This window comes from Coffea arabica, chromosome 4c (assembly GCF_036785885.1).
Source record: "Coffea arabica cultivar ET-39 chromosome 4c, Coffea Arabica ET-39 HiFi, whole genome shotgun sequence".
Classification (NCBI taxonomy): Eukaryota; Viridiplantae; Streptophyta; class Magnoliopsida; order Gentianales; family Rubiaceae; genus Coffea; species Coffea arabica.
In genome coordinates, this window is record NC_092316.1 from 9,481,536 (window position 1) to 9,496,761 (window position 15,226).

At 34.0% G+C, this 15,226-nt stretch overlaps 1 protein-coding gene across 1 annotated transcript; it reads right to left on the reverse strand.

Moving 5' to 3' along the window:
* Window positions 1–3,645: 3,645 nt before the first annotated feature.
* LOC140004906 (UPF0481 protein At3g47200-like) lies at window positions 3,646–5,713 on the reverse strand. Its single transcript, XM_072045058.1, has 2 exons — window positions 4,911–5,713; window positions 3,646–4,736 (listed from the first exon to the last, which is right to left on the reverse strand). Exons 1-2 carry the CDS (start codon window positions 5,577–5,579, stop codon window positions 3,834–3,836), a joined length of 1,572 nt encoding a protein of 523 aa, XP_071901159.1. The 5' UTR covers window positions 5,580–5,713; the 3' UTR covers window positions 3,646–3,833.
* Between the last annotated feature and the right edge of the window lie 9,513 nt (window positions 5,714–15,226).

The following is a 15,226-nucleotide window of genomic DNA, read 5'->3' on the forward strand; positions in this document are numbered from 1 at the left end:
TTAGTTCATTAACTAGTCAATCTAAAGTTGAACAGTTTTTTGTATTCGATAACTTTCAAACTAGATAAAAAAAAAAGTTCGTTCAAATTTGGTTTCGCAACTAAACAAGTCAATGTTAAACAAAATTTCAATTCATTAAAATAATCGAACAAATTTGATTCCACAACTAAGGTGTTCAATTTAATTAGACTCGTTTACACGCCGATTAGTGCTTGGAAATAATCTCAACACTGCTTATACAGTAAATTCAAATCCTCAAACACGAGGCCAAGGCTCTAAGGGAAAAAACACTAGTAGGTGAACCAAAAAGCGCCTATTTGGTTTCAATGGATGCTTTACAAGAGGAGTAGAATTACCATATTGTCATCTTCCCCTAGCATATGTCTGCCAATATTATGATTCATGCATTACCAATCATCAAACGTTGATTTGTGTAGCACCAAAGGATCAAGACATTCATGTCCACCTATTCTTTAATATCGTTGTTCTGTTTCAAGTATATTTCAATATAACCTCCTCATTTAATAAGTTACACCAAATAAGGAAAATCTGAGAAACCAATGAGAGCTGAATTCAAGTTTGTCAGCAGTCTCAGAAGATGGCTCTATGAGTGCTGGGGATAGATAGAATTTTTTTGGTCTTTTTTGAATTCCTGTAAGTTTTTTCGTTTTAGGGTGCGTTTGGTTCTACAGAATTGGAATTGAATTGGAATTGGAATTCTATAGAATTAGAATTCTATGAATTGGAATTCCAAAACATTGGAATTCTTTTGTTTGGGTAATGCATAGAATTGATACATAATTCATTTGGAATTCCAAATTCTTTGTTTGGATGGGAGAAGAATTCATTAAAAATTAGAATTGTTTCCAACTAACATTTTCTTACATAAAAAAATTCTTTTTTTTTTACTATATAATAATTTTTTAACATTTAGCTAATTGTTACTAAAGCTTTAAGGAAAAAGCCAATTAGTGCCTTTAATAATTTATTTTTTCTTGCATTTAACTAATTGTTACTAAAGCTTTAAAGAAAAAAAACAAATTAGTTCCTTCTCTGCAAAAAAAAATTATTCTTGTTTTTTTCTTAATTAAATTATATTAAATAAAAAATAATTGTATATTCTAACTTAAAATGTAGTTAATATTTATCAAGTTAAAACCTTGATACTTTTTTTAAAGTTAAGAACTTTAAATTTTAGAAAATCAAATGACTACTCTATGATATGAATAAGGAAGGAAAGTCATAACTTGTACCTATTATAAATGTTTGAACTTTGTATCTTACAAGAAATTTTAATAGATGAATATGCAAACAAAGTGATTTTAGCCAAAAGAAAAAAGAGAAAGAAAAGCACAATTTTACATTATTACTATTTTTTAATAAATGGCCATTCTAATATTAAATTAAATCCGAATAGGTTCCTATCAAATTTCAACTTCAGGATGGTCTTGTCTAATTTGATAGTCAATAAACATTGCTGGTGCTAAAGCATTCCTAAGAATACTCCGCCGGGGAAGAATTCCAGTGATTTCCGACAGCGCAATCCATTTCACCATTGCCCAAAGACACCATTATTAAATCCTCCACTCCCTTGCAGAATTCTTGCTTGTTATTCAGCACGTGAGTGATAGCTGCAGCCGTTGGATTGCTCATGGCCACCCCACCACCAATGCCCCCCATCTTCTTTCTCCCATCCGTTGACCTCAGCCCCACGGCCCGGCTAGCAGTCGTGGCCCCACAAACTTCCGCCATCTTGAAGTCACGCCCGTCAATTTCCAACGCATCAGCGCACGAAAACAGGAACGGTGCGATGGAAGTATAGGTGGAGGCAGAGGAGGAAGTATGGGAGGAGGCGGAGAAGGAAGATGCGGAGGAGAAAGAGCTGCACAAGAAACGGTGGTTGGTCTGTGACGAGAGAGAGAGAGAGAGACTTTCATTTCAGTTTTGCTTTTGTTCATTATATGGAGACCCGTAAATTTACTGATTTAATCCATCTAGGATCCGCGTACTAACCCGAATAGGAGGTGAAAGTATGGAATTGGAATTGTAATTCTTAGGTCTTGCCAAAGAATTGAATTTGTGGAATTGATGGCCCATAGAATTCGAATTGAATTCTAATTCTCTCGCACTGGTAGCGTCCAAATCGAAGATTTGGAATTGGTGCTCCAATTCTAATTCTAAGCCTCCAATTCTGTGGGAACCAAACACACCCTTACTTCTTTCTACCAAGAAGTTTGTTTGCGCCAAAAAAGTGTAAAACTGCAATAGGAAAATAGATATGGTTTCATACTCAATTTTCAAATATTAATAAAGGACTGTGACAAAAAAATAAAAGCTTTATAAGGACATAATTTTCACATATGTAATTTTCCTATAATTTTTTATAAGAAAAATAGTTGTGCATTTTGATATCTATGTTTTTTTTTTTTTGAAAAAGCAATACGCCATATTTTATTTATAGTAACTGTATAGGGAGAGAGTTAGGTTGGGTGGTTGGGAGGAGGGAGTGCAACCAAGAGATCTAGGGTTCGAGTCCCGCTTACACCAAAAAAAAAAAAAACTATATTAACTTATCTTCCTTCAATTTCACTAATACAAGTTATGAATGCTTAAAAAAAATTAGGGATGGCCCGATCTCCGCATCTAGACTCGTAATACATGAATGAGCCAAGACTGGGCTTAACAAGCATGAGGTTTGAAGGGCCAACAAAAACAATTTTTTCTTAGGTTGAGTCTAGGGTTACTGAAAGTCAACTCATCTAACTCAATTGACGGCCTTAATTTAGAACCATGAATAGCCAACGAGGCTTAGAACATAAAATCGAGTTTAAATCAGTTACTCCTTAGCTTTGCTTGATCAAAGTTCAAGCTCAAGTTCACATCAACAAAAATTGAACTGAATTTGAGCAGTTTGAATATATTAAACGAGTTGAATCTTGCCCATATATATGTGAGATTCGAAAATTCTTCAACCTTTATCGAGTCACGTACATGTCTATTAATTAATATTGCAAAATGTCTACTGTATACCTTGTTAAAAAAAAAATAGTTAAATTTGATTAAGTTAGATTTGTTTGATCTTAAACTCGCGTTCGAGTAGGCTAATAACTTCAAGTTGAATTCAAACTCAGCTTAAAGAGTTTGATAAGTTCGAACTTGACTAGTTGACCTCTTTACGCACAAAATAGGCTTTCATTGTGTCCTTTTTTACATTGAATACAAAGGCAAAGGCCTTGTGGAGTTACGGTTTCCCCAATCATATGCTTATTCTCGATAATAATTAACTAACAATGGTAGGGATCTTTGACAACCTCCAAAGTTGGGTTTCCCTTTTGGGAAAAAACAATAAAAGGAAAGGGTAATCCTTTACTTTTCTGCTTGCTAGCTATATATATATGTGTGTGTACGTATGTATTTCCTGCAACTACAACATCTTTTTTCTTTCTGCAAAGCTAAAGACAAGATATCAATCAACCTATATATATATATATATATATATATAAGACAGGCATACCTTTTATATAATATATATATAACAAAACATTCCAAGATGTTACATTAAAATTACATATTGAATATGTGAGAAAAGTAGATATTCCAAATTTGATACCATTTGCTTTGGAGTATAATTAAAGTCAAGCTTGATTAATAATAACAACTTGATCATCAAATAGCACATTCATCCAAACAAAAAATTTATAATTTGCTCACAGTAATATTTTGTCGTAACTTAAACTGTCCTCCATCCTTCACCAAAGTCAGCACTTCAAAAAAAAAAAAAAAAAAAAAAAAGACAGACCCAATTTGTATCGACCATTCAATCAAGCCCATGGTCATAATCTAAAACGAAAGTTGTCCACTGAAAAGGTTAAAACTAAAGACACGTACATCAAAATGAAACGGACAGCATTTTGTGCAAGAATGCGTCCTATGGCGTTCCAAAATATGACTAAGTTGGAACCGCAAAATGCTCTGATATCTTCCACCTGCTGTTTCATGGAGCAATCTCTCACATCACACTCTAGCTGCTTGCTGAGAAGTTTCAGGACTTCAATGGCCATTTGATCATCTCCAGGCTGGTGGAGAATGATGGATGCTTCTCTTAGGAGTTTGATGTCATCAGGCACAGATGCCATGCTGGAAAAGAACAACACTAGAGAGGTAAATAATGGTTCTATACGTCTAGAGCTTTGTTCATATGCCAACAAGTTTTTAAGGATGATAATGGAGCTCTCATCAATGGAAATGCTGGGAATTCTCAATCCTCCGCTCAATCCTGCCCTTCTGAACTGGATTTCAAGGGAGTTACCTTCCTTTGCATGGAATCTAACACCAGAGGATTTTAATACTGTGGCACTCGGTACCCAGTTTTTACCTCGCACACTTGGGCGGTCCATGAGTGGTTTCTTGTTTCTCCGTCTTTCTTCAGTTGCATCTGAATCAGAAGATTTGGGTGGTACATACAAGGAATGAAACAAATCAAGTAAATGTTTATGGTGGCCTCCTGTACGGCGTTTCTTGATAACCATAGCTTCCTTTCCAATGTGAAAGGACTGGAAAAATTCGAGAGCAACTTCTTCAAAAGAAGTTCCGTTAGGCTTCAGCTCCGTTGCCTTAAATATCTTCTCAAGCACGAACAAAGGAAGCTGATTTTCAATCATCAACAAGTCAACACCAATTTCTGGCAGCATCCATCTTGTTGAAAATATAGGGTAGTCAGTAACATCAACTCCCTCCTGCATAAAATTAATAGAACACTGTTACTAAAATCCACCCCAGAATAGCATGGTTTCTTTTCTTATGTTTCTTATGTTAACTAGTCAGTTGGCAAGAATGGCAGAAATTTATAATAATTTATCCAAACCAAACAAATTAATGACTAGCTACTAGTTGATGGTAATTAAGGTTACCTTGCTGCATTTGTAATTGCGGCAAAGCAGTTCTACAATGAAGCAACCATCAATCACCAGCATGTCCACAAAATCAGCGCTGCTTATCCGTTGGAAAGTCATTGAATAGCGTTCTCTAACTCTCTTCTCCGATTTTCCCATTTTCCTTCTAACTCTCGCCTCATCCAGAGAAGGCCCAAGAAACTGCCTTTTCTTTTCTTTCGTCAGCCACAAACTCTTCCTATTATGATGAATAGGGCCAATGGAGACCCATTTGGGGGTATAGGACATTTCATCTACTTTACGAACATGTGGTGGCACCACCGGCATTGCTACCGAGAAAGGAACATGTTGCTGGTTTTGTTCATTAGGAACCACATCATCTTGAGCCTCATCATCTAGAGCTCCATCAGCTGGGACTTCATCCGAAATTTCATCATTATGAACTTCATCATTTGCAGCTTGATCTGGATTTACAGGTTCACCACCGGCCTCCACATCTATACGAACATCATGGGAACTGCCATTACCATGGATGTTTTGAGATAGTTCCACATCGACGCGGGAGGAACCTGCTGGCCGTGCTTCATTTTCTTCTCTAATCTCTACAGAATCAAACTCTTCTTCCGTATCAGGAGAATAAAACTCTTCTTCCGATTCATGGACGTCTGAGCTTCCATCACACTCCATTTTCTCCTCTTTCTAAATCACTACAAATCTAGCCACTAGGCTGAGTATCGCCAATTCGCAATTTTCAAGCTTTCTTTTCAAAATTTGAGAACACTTAACAGATTGTATAGTAGAACCCAAAATTGCTATAAACGTTTGCTGTGATATCTTGCGTATATATAAACTTGATAACACGGTTGGTACACGCGTTAGCCGATCGTACGTACAGTACAACATGTACAATTGCTTATCTATCATTAGATCGTACATTGTTGTTTTTTGGGGGGGGGGGGGGGGGGCGGTGTTTCCAAGCATACGCACTCGAGGATTGCTTCGTTTTCTCACTGTAAAAGAAAACTTATCCTTGTCTTCTTGCGACGGCTGGAATATTGGCTAGCTCCTTCGCTGCAAACACAACACGGCCACTTTTGTGTCTTTTAGCAGTCTTATGTACAGATAAACAGAAGTATATAGCTCTCTGTATACGTGTAGTAATAATAATGTGGCTACTAGAAAACAATTTACATATAGTAAATTATATGTGACACTCTCTAGCAACAAGCGTTTATAATTCATGATACTTGTTCAAATAATTATTCCTCTTGAGAGTAATTGAAAGAAAATTTAATTGTTTAAAAGATTGTTTGATATCAGTCTTCTTGTTTAAAAGAAAACTTTTCAAATTTCCTGTTAACCAAAAGGAATAAATAACTATATGTTTCCTTCACTTTCCTACATTTTTCCTTACAAACGAACACTACTAAAAGAAATTAGTCATTAAAAGTCACGTAAAATAAATAAGAAAATGTTATTTGCACTCTCATTTTTGTTAATCACACTTTCACTATTATTTTAATCATATAGTTCATTTGTTAGAGTATGCGATAAAAATAAATGATGGGAGTGCAAATAATAAAAAATTGAGAACTAAAAAAAAATTCTTTAGAAAACTCCAATCCTAATAGTAATATGTCCCTGGATCAGGAAGTTAACAAAAATAATTATCTTTGAAAGTCTAAGTTAGTTCAAGATAGAAAGTCTCCCTAGTATAATTATTCTTTTGATATCTATTTAACTTTTTAGGCCATCACGAGACAATGTCCAATCTCCACGGACATATAAAACAATTTTCTTCCAATTCAAAATTTTTATTCCTCAAAAAAATAGCCAAATTTGTTCTGAAAAATTTTTATGTCAATATAATGTAGTAACTGTAAACCGTATTTACTATTTGCTTGAAGTGAAATAATTGCAAGAAAGATCACTATAAAATATCAGTTGGGGTCTAATGGATCTTAACTAAAGAGAATCTTTCAACTTTTCCGATTCCCAAACTATGTCCTGCCAAGTCATGATCTTATTCCTAAACAAGAAATTAGGAATTTTTTTTCTTGTCATCAATATCACATAGAAAACCACATTTACTGTTTTTTTTAAGGTATCGCATTTACTGCTTGCTTGAAGTGTAACAATTTTTGGAAAACATCACAATGGATCATCCTAATAGACCTTAACTATGGGGAATCTTTCTAACATTTCCATGATGCAAACCGTAGAGCTTTCCAAATTTCTTTGGGAGAAAAAGAATAAAATAGAAATATGGAATGGGGACAATGTCCACTTGGCTAGGGTTTGTGGTATAAGTATAACATTGAGGTTTAAAAGTGGCGTTTTGATGCAAGACATAATTAACCAATTAAAACCAATATCCAATTAATCTCAATCTGAATAACATTTCAATTCCAAGTAACATTGGCCTAACTTTTGATTACAATTCCAAATCTAGTACTATTTCCAAAGTAATCTCTTTTTCTTAACAAATTGACATAAGGGCAATTTCATTTGGAATCTAACTATAATTCCAAATTTACTCTAAAGTAAACAAATACCCTCTAAAACTATAATTTGCAATCATAGAATAGCTACAATTAATCTTTTGCAAGGGTATTATTGAAAAGCGAAAAATAAATCACTAAATCACCAAATCATATTGGTGCTTTTGATATACGTACTGTATGTGTGTGTAAACATTTATGGAGAAAAGGTGACATAAAGAGTAGCTTTCTTGATTTATGCCTGTGGGGTCTTCTTCTCCAACCTTCCGATGTTTTTGTTGTCCGTATGCTTGCTCTTTCCTCCTCTCTTCTGCGATCCACTTTGAAAACACCTCCCTTCTTGGCATGTATAGAAAATTAGGCGGTTATATATATATATATATATATATATATAACACCTCCCTTCTTGGCATGTATAGAAAATTGGTTGGGTATATATATTGTGTAGTTGTTTGGATGACCTTCTTGGAATGTCGCTACAAAAATATGTTCCCTTGATAACTTGACAGGTAATTCATTGTGATGAAACATCAAATTATTATTGATGGAACAAATAATGTCGAAAGGATGTCGAAAGGGTGTCGAAAGACATTTATGTGTTCCTAATACGTAGCCTGTGGCTGTTTGTACTTTCTATTTTAGACTTCTTTTTGTAGCTTTATTTTCTTGGATTTTTTTTTTGTGATAAAACCACAAAAACTTTGTGAATGAGATTGCTGGATACCGTATAGCACAATTTACTTGATAAAACTTGGACAGAAATTCCACAAAATTTCTGAAAAGTTGACAGTTTTTAGGTGATGAGTTAAATAATGTGCAATATTATTAGCTTTTCTTGAGACCTAACATGCATGGGGAATATGCTGATCTGATAAAGCCAATTGAATATCCTCAATTATTGGGTCTAAACTAGATAGAAGGTCTTCCTTATCTTTGATAAGTTTGACATTAAAGACGCGTCGTCACCCTTCAGAACAAACTTGGAATTTTTAGTGTCTTAGCAAGACAGACCGCTTCTCTAGCAGCAAAGGTCTGAGCAAGTTCAGCATTCGCAGAACCTTCTTGACATTTTGATGGACCAACAATGAACACACCTTCGTGGTTACGAATGACAACCCCATGACCAAAAACCTTTGAGCCTGTGGAAACAAAAGAAGCATCGAAATTGATCTTGAAATGAGGTGAAAACGGGACAGTCCATGAAAGGAAATTCCATGGAGCCTTGGCGTATATATACTGAAAGGCAATTCCATGCATTTGCTGTACGAAAATCTGCAAGATGATGAATGCATAGCTGAATATAGATAGAGGATCTTGTTGTTTGCCATTGAAAATTGCGCCATTCCTATTGCTCCAGATTCCATAGCAAAGAGTTGCCAACAATTCACAAGTTAATTAGCAACTTATGCATATAAAGGCACTACATTTTATACCCTATAATTTATTTTTCCTGAACTGATTTCCGAGCCATCTTATAGGCCTAACGGAATGATCCAAACAGATTTTCAGTTGTCCAATACAACAAGTCAAATTTTCTGAAGTTGTACATCTATTTTTTCCCAAGTTGACAATATTTATACTATCCTACTTTATAGAGAAGAAGGAGACAACATCGATACTATCTTTTTCAATGGGGGAGGGGGAACCCAACAGGTTGTATAAGGGATTAGAGAGAAGAGAGTTCCATCTAGATCAAATGAGTGTTTTTGTATACCCTTTGAATTTTTAAAACTACCCGTGACCTGTAGCCCAAAAAGAGATTTTAAATCCCATTAGGTGGCTAACTTTCCTAAAACAGGTTGCTTTTGTACTCCTACGTAAGGAGTTAGTCGAGTTCAAGAAGAGATCAGAAAGTGTTTGATAAAGTGAATGACAGCTATTTTGCATGGCCTAACTCTTTAAGCAGAAACCGAAATTGACTCGCAAATGAGCTTGTACACTTCATAAGAGTGGATAAAAAGTTTTAAGTTGGCAGATTTTTTATCTTCTTGGTCGAGATTCAAAATGCATTTTCACTCATTTTGGTGCTATTATTTCCTATTGGCTAAAGGCAGCTTAAGCCTTGAACTCGCCATATTTTGTCAAGTGTTACTAACTTCATTTGGTTGTTATTTCGTTACTCATTGTCTTAATTCATTTGTATTTGGCTTAGGACACCAACGTATATCAAGATAGATAGCTGTCAAATTTAGTTTAGTCCTACGAATTCCATGCACTTGAAAAACGATAAAAACAAAATTATAGTGATTTAAGTCCTTTTCTCATGTGTTTATATTATTCTGACTTTCACAAAACAATGTTCAGAATTTGATAGTGGGACCAAGTTTGTGCATACCGTGGCTGTTACAAAAGAAGCACATTTTATTGTTCCTATAAGCAAGAAAGCTCACGAGGAATGAAACTCTGTACTATGAAAGTCATCAAACCACACTCGAAAAATTGCCAAGGGGCTTATGTGCTTTGATGGGCTGTGGAGGGAAAAGGAGGTAGAGTTGAGTCATCAGAAGTTGAGGGTAGCTCATCGCATCATTTGTTTAGTAAATGCTTGTGATAAAAAAGTGAGGTGTTTTATAACAGATTGGTGTTTTGAGAACAGTTTTAAGACAAAGTTTGGTGAAGATTTTTGTGATGTTTCATTTATTTATCAAACTAAATACATGTTTGATGAAGTATGGATTTTTCTCAAGGGCATCTGTTAATACACCTAACTTTCATTTAACCTACCATATATACATATATACTAACAATTATTTTATTATTCCTTGCATTTATATACTTTCCTTATTTAATCTTTCCTACTCTCTGTTGTATTTATTAATTTTTTCTAATTAATCTTACAGTTTCAAAAAATATGACACCTGAAATATATTTTGACAAATGTACATAAGTCACCCGAAGACCCATTAAGTATCAACTAATTTTAGTTGATCGTTTCATAATATATGAAAAGTAAGAAAATGCACACAATACAATGCAATTTTGACATAATCTACCACGATTGAATACGTAAGAAGTAGTCATATTAATTGTAATGTTATCATTTTAGAGTTAAATCCAAATTAGCCATGAGCAATTTGAAGTATAGCAATTTTTCATGCTATCCCAAGGATATGATTTACGGAATAATTTATTCTTGATTTTCTTTTCCTTCTTTTTTCCCCCCTTTCTCGATATATAGAGGGTTAGCATCAACAATTAAAAAATACAAAAAAAAGGAGGAAAAGGTTAGGAAAAATTAGAAGCCATAGACTTCTAAAAGAGTTGAGCGAAGGACAATTCCCACTCAAAGTCCTGAAGTGGCATGATCCCATTCGCTGCCGTGCAAAAGGCCAGTATTTTTTTTGGTTGCAAAAAGGCCAATATTTGGATCAGTAAAAATTAAAACTTTACTGCTCATCCTGATGGAGTTTATTTCCAAAGTAACATTTTTTTACAAAAAATATTTCCGTTGTGATGCACTTTCATCAATTGTCACCTTTTAAATTTTTTTATGCCACGTAAGCTCCCATTTTGAAAACTGGAAGACCACACATAAATGAATCTTTTCATTATCCATGTTTGAATGGTGAATTTTTTGGGTATTTATATAAAATTTTATTATAACTTACTATAAAAATTATAGAAAAACTTTCATGTAGGGTTTAGAGAAAAATACTTTTCTTCTTCTTCTTGTTTCCTTTTCTTTGTCTTTCTTTTTTTTTCCCTTTCTCCTTCTTCCTTTCTTCTGTTTTTTTTCCTCTCTCTCCTTCTTTGTCCCTTCTCCTTTTCCGTCCTTCCTCTTTCCCATAGTCGGCTGCCACATCACCCTTTTATTTTTTTTCCTCTCTCTTTTTTTTTTCTCCCTCCTTTCTCCACCCTTCTCCTCCTCTTGCTTTCTCCCAACCCCTTTTCCTCTCCTAGGGGAGAAAGAGAAGAGGAGGCGAGAGGGAAAGAAGTTGAAGCGAGAACCGGAGAAGGAGGGAGAGGAGTAGAAGGAAAGGAGAAAGAGGGGTGAAAAAGGGAGACGCTAGCGGTTAGTGGGAAAAGGTGGGGATGGAGGAAGAAAATAAGGGAAAGAAAGAGAAAAATTTTGTTTGTCTTTGAATATTTTGGGATGTGTATGTTAAAAACTTTAGAATGTTTTTATATGGTTACTATAGACAAAAGTTGTGAAACAAAATTGTCTATTAAAAACATAACAAAAAACTAGGGTGCCAAATAGGGTTGGAAGGGATAATTTCATATACCTTTTACAATAATAACCTTTAGCTCCCTTCACATTTAAAAAATTTTACGTACCACCCTTGAATAGTGGTTTTGGGTTTTATTTGGCTAAAGTAAGGAAGAAAAACCAATATTAATATTTCAAATGGCCCATAAGGATTTATTATATTTTAAATCAAATTATTCAGTGAATATATAGTTTTTGCTCCCATTTTCAATAGCCTTGCTTAAAGCCAATCGCGTTCTCCATATTCCTTTGGTCCAGTTTACAATTGTATATTTGTGGTTGTAATTGTTTATTAAAGTTTGAGGGAGAAAAAAGAGAGAATAAGTGGGAAGAATGACCTCAGGATTTAGATGTTTCGAATTTAAATTTCCTTTAGGATTTAGATGTTTTGAATTCAAATTTCATTTTCTTCTCTTGGATTCTTAAATCCCACTCCTTCCCTATTGAAAAAAATAGAAAAGAAATGAAAGAATGAAAGATTGGTCAATATAAAAGCACGATCAAAACTGGAATTTGTGAGACATAGAAAGTGGGATTATAGAAAGGATAAGAAAACTTGGATCGGCAAAAAGATTGGATTGAAACTGTAGGAAAGAAATCGAAATGAGGGTGACAGTAGGGTTGTACTCGAACTCGGGTTGACCGAGTTTGAGTCGAGTTCGAGTGCCTCGATAAAGTGAGCGAGTTGAGTTCGAGCATCCAAAAACAATGCTAGAAAGCTTGTCGAGCCTTATTGAGTTTTTTTTTTTAATTTTAATTCTTTAATATATTATTATTATAAAATTACTCTTTTACCTAAAAGAGTTGTTGAATTTACGAAATATTTCAGGCCGTATAAAAATTTTTAAAAGACAATAATGTCTTTTCGCTAAAAAATTGTCAAGAAAATGAAATTTTCTAACTCGATCTCGATAAGGCTCGCATGGACTCAAGCTCATGCGTGCCGAGCTCAAGTTCTATGAGCAAGCATCGAACTTGAGTTCGAACTTCAATAATACTATTCGTTCGAGCTCGAATACCCTTCTTGCATGTCAAATCGAACTCGAATATGGTGATACTCGAACTCAACTCGACTCAATTACATCCTTAGGTGATAGGGTTACGTTGTGATTGGCAGACAGTCATAAGGTCTTAAATCTTAAGTTCGGATAGGCATTTGACTTTTCTAAATAATTGTGCCCAGTATTTCCAAAGAATGAGTACCATTCTTTTTGAGAGGGTTATTATCATTTTGAGTCTTAAGCCGAGATAAGTGTAATAGTTCAAGGTAGAGGGGACCTAGGTCAAATTATCTAAAATCTTGAGGGTGATTTTTGAAATCATTCCTTCTTGTAATTCTTTCTGCTCTTTAATGGCTCTGGATTATCCATTTCCTCATTCACATCTAAAATTCCATCACAGAAAGCTAAATCCGAGGAAGAAAATAAAAAACCCAAGGCAATAAAAATAAGACTCCAAATTTGATTAACAATAAAATAATATAAAATGACAGTAGCATTTCTTTTTCATTTTTCAGGAGTAATTTGATAGTATTGTTTCTAATAACCTAAAATTGGATATGATTGTTTCCACTGTAATGTAAATTATAAAACACTTCTTACTTATAATACTTTATTGTTAATCAAATTCGGAGTCTTCTGCGTATTGCCTGTAGTGGCTCACAAAGACGTCTCTTTGCCCATCTCTGTGTATTGGTTGTTCGCCATTACCGGCTCAAATTTCATATCGGCCTTTCGTTGAAATCATTATTAAACCGTCATGCATGGTTTACTGAATTCCCCATTGCCTATTATTTTATCTGGTTATGAACCCGACTAGGCTTTTTGTAGGATCACAGGTTGTGCCTCAACTCCATTTGTGAACAGCATCACTCTACATTTTCTTCTGGTTTTATGATGAATTTTGGCAAAAAGTGCTTCCTACGTTCCAATTATTTGATCCTAATTCGAGAATCCAACTTTTTAAGAATAGTGATTTGATTATGATTTTTGTACTTTTCTTTTTGATTTTATCCTCACGAATTTAAAATTTGAATTTGAATGGTAATATTTATATGATCAGAGACAAATGTTATATTAGAAAGAGAGACTAAAAGGTATTTTGACTTTCTCAATAGAACAAATATTTTGCGACACTCTAAAATAAAAAAATGACACTTTCAATAAGACGGAGGGAATAGTAAAAAAAATGAGAACTTGAAGAATTAGTTGCTGGAGTCATTTCGACTCTAATCCTTCTTAATCTGTCAATGGATTACGTCGTCTTTTCTACATCACATCCTATTATCATGGCTTGCTTTTTTCATTGAATTCGACTAAGCTCCAAGGATGCACTGTCAGGGGATTTTATAATTAGCAAATACTACAGTTGCCAATCCTTTACATAATACCATATTGTAAACATACCTACTTTGTATTTTGTTGAAACATGAATACAACTGTTAACAAGAAGGTTCCCACAACTTATTGTTTACTGCTTCCTTCATTCAAGAATTCATGGTTTGACCATGGCAAAATTCTTTCATGGTAAAATGTAATTGATCAACATTGTTAAATTGACTACAGCAAATTTCTTTCATGGTTTGTCATGTTTTCGGGATACATATCGTGTATTTAAGATTGAAGATACCTCACATACAAATTTGTATAGTAGACCATGAAATTGGTATCCCTAATTACCCTACATAAATTTTTTATTGTTTATTCCTTTCACCTAATGTGCTCATGGACATTTAACAATTAACACATTGCTTTGTCCTAATTAGATTATCACAATTCCAAAAGTGATAATTCAAATGCATATTTTTCCATAATACAGTTTTGCTTAAATTTTTTTAGGAAAAACATTTATAGGGTCCCTCACATTTTGTCAAATAAAATTTTTCGTCCTTCACTTACAATTCCGCACAAATTTTTGTTTTGGAAAAAATATTTAAAACGTCCCTTACATTTTGTTAAATAAAAATTTTCATCCTTCACTTTAAAGATGCTAATTTTATATTCCTTAAAAATTTAAATTAGCAAAATTTAGTCCCAACCTAACTTTATGACCATTTTTAGTCTGAAATCATCATGTGACCTATACATAGTAGTTTTTTGTACAAAAAAGCAAGATTTTATTTTTGTAGTGGTAAAAAGAAATATGAATTGGGCTAGATTTCATTTTTTATGGGACAATAAATATGATTCAGGTGAGTTCCTACTTTTTAGGAATAAAAAATAATACGAATTAGGTTATTTGTTAAACTACAATCGGGATCTAACTTTTTTGCTCAACAAAAAAAATTATGTACGGGTCACGTAATGGGTTCAGGGGAAAAAATGGTTAAAAATTTGGGTTGGGACCAAATCTTACATTTGTAAAAGATGTAAAGTTATCAACTTAAAAGCGAAAACCGAAAAAATTCATTTGGTTAAATGTGAGGGATTTTTTCAATATTTTTGTTTGGTTCAAACCAAAAAACTTGCAGAATAGGACATCAACAACCCATTTACGGGGTTTGCAAAGAAAAAGAAAAAGAATGAACTTTAGTAAATTGACATATTTCACTCTACTTCAAATTAGAGGACCCGCGTAACAATATATGCATATAGAGACCCTATTAACGCTTTCAACCCCGCCAT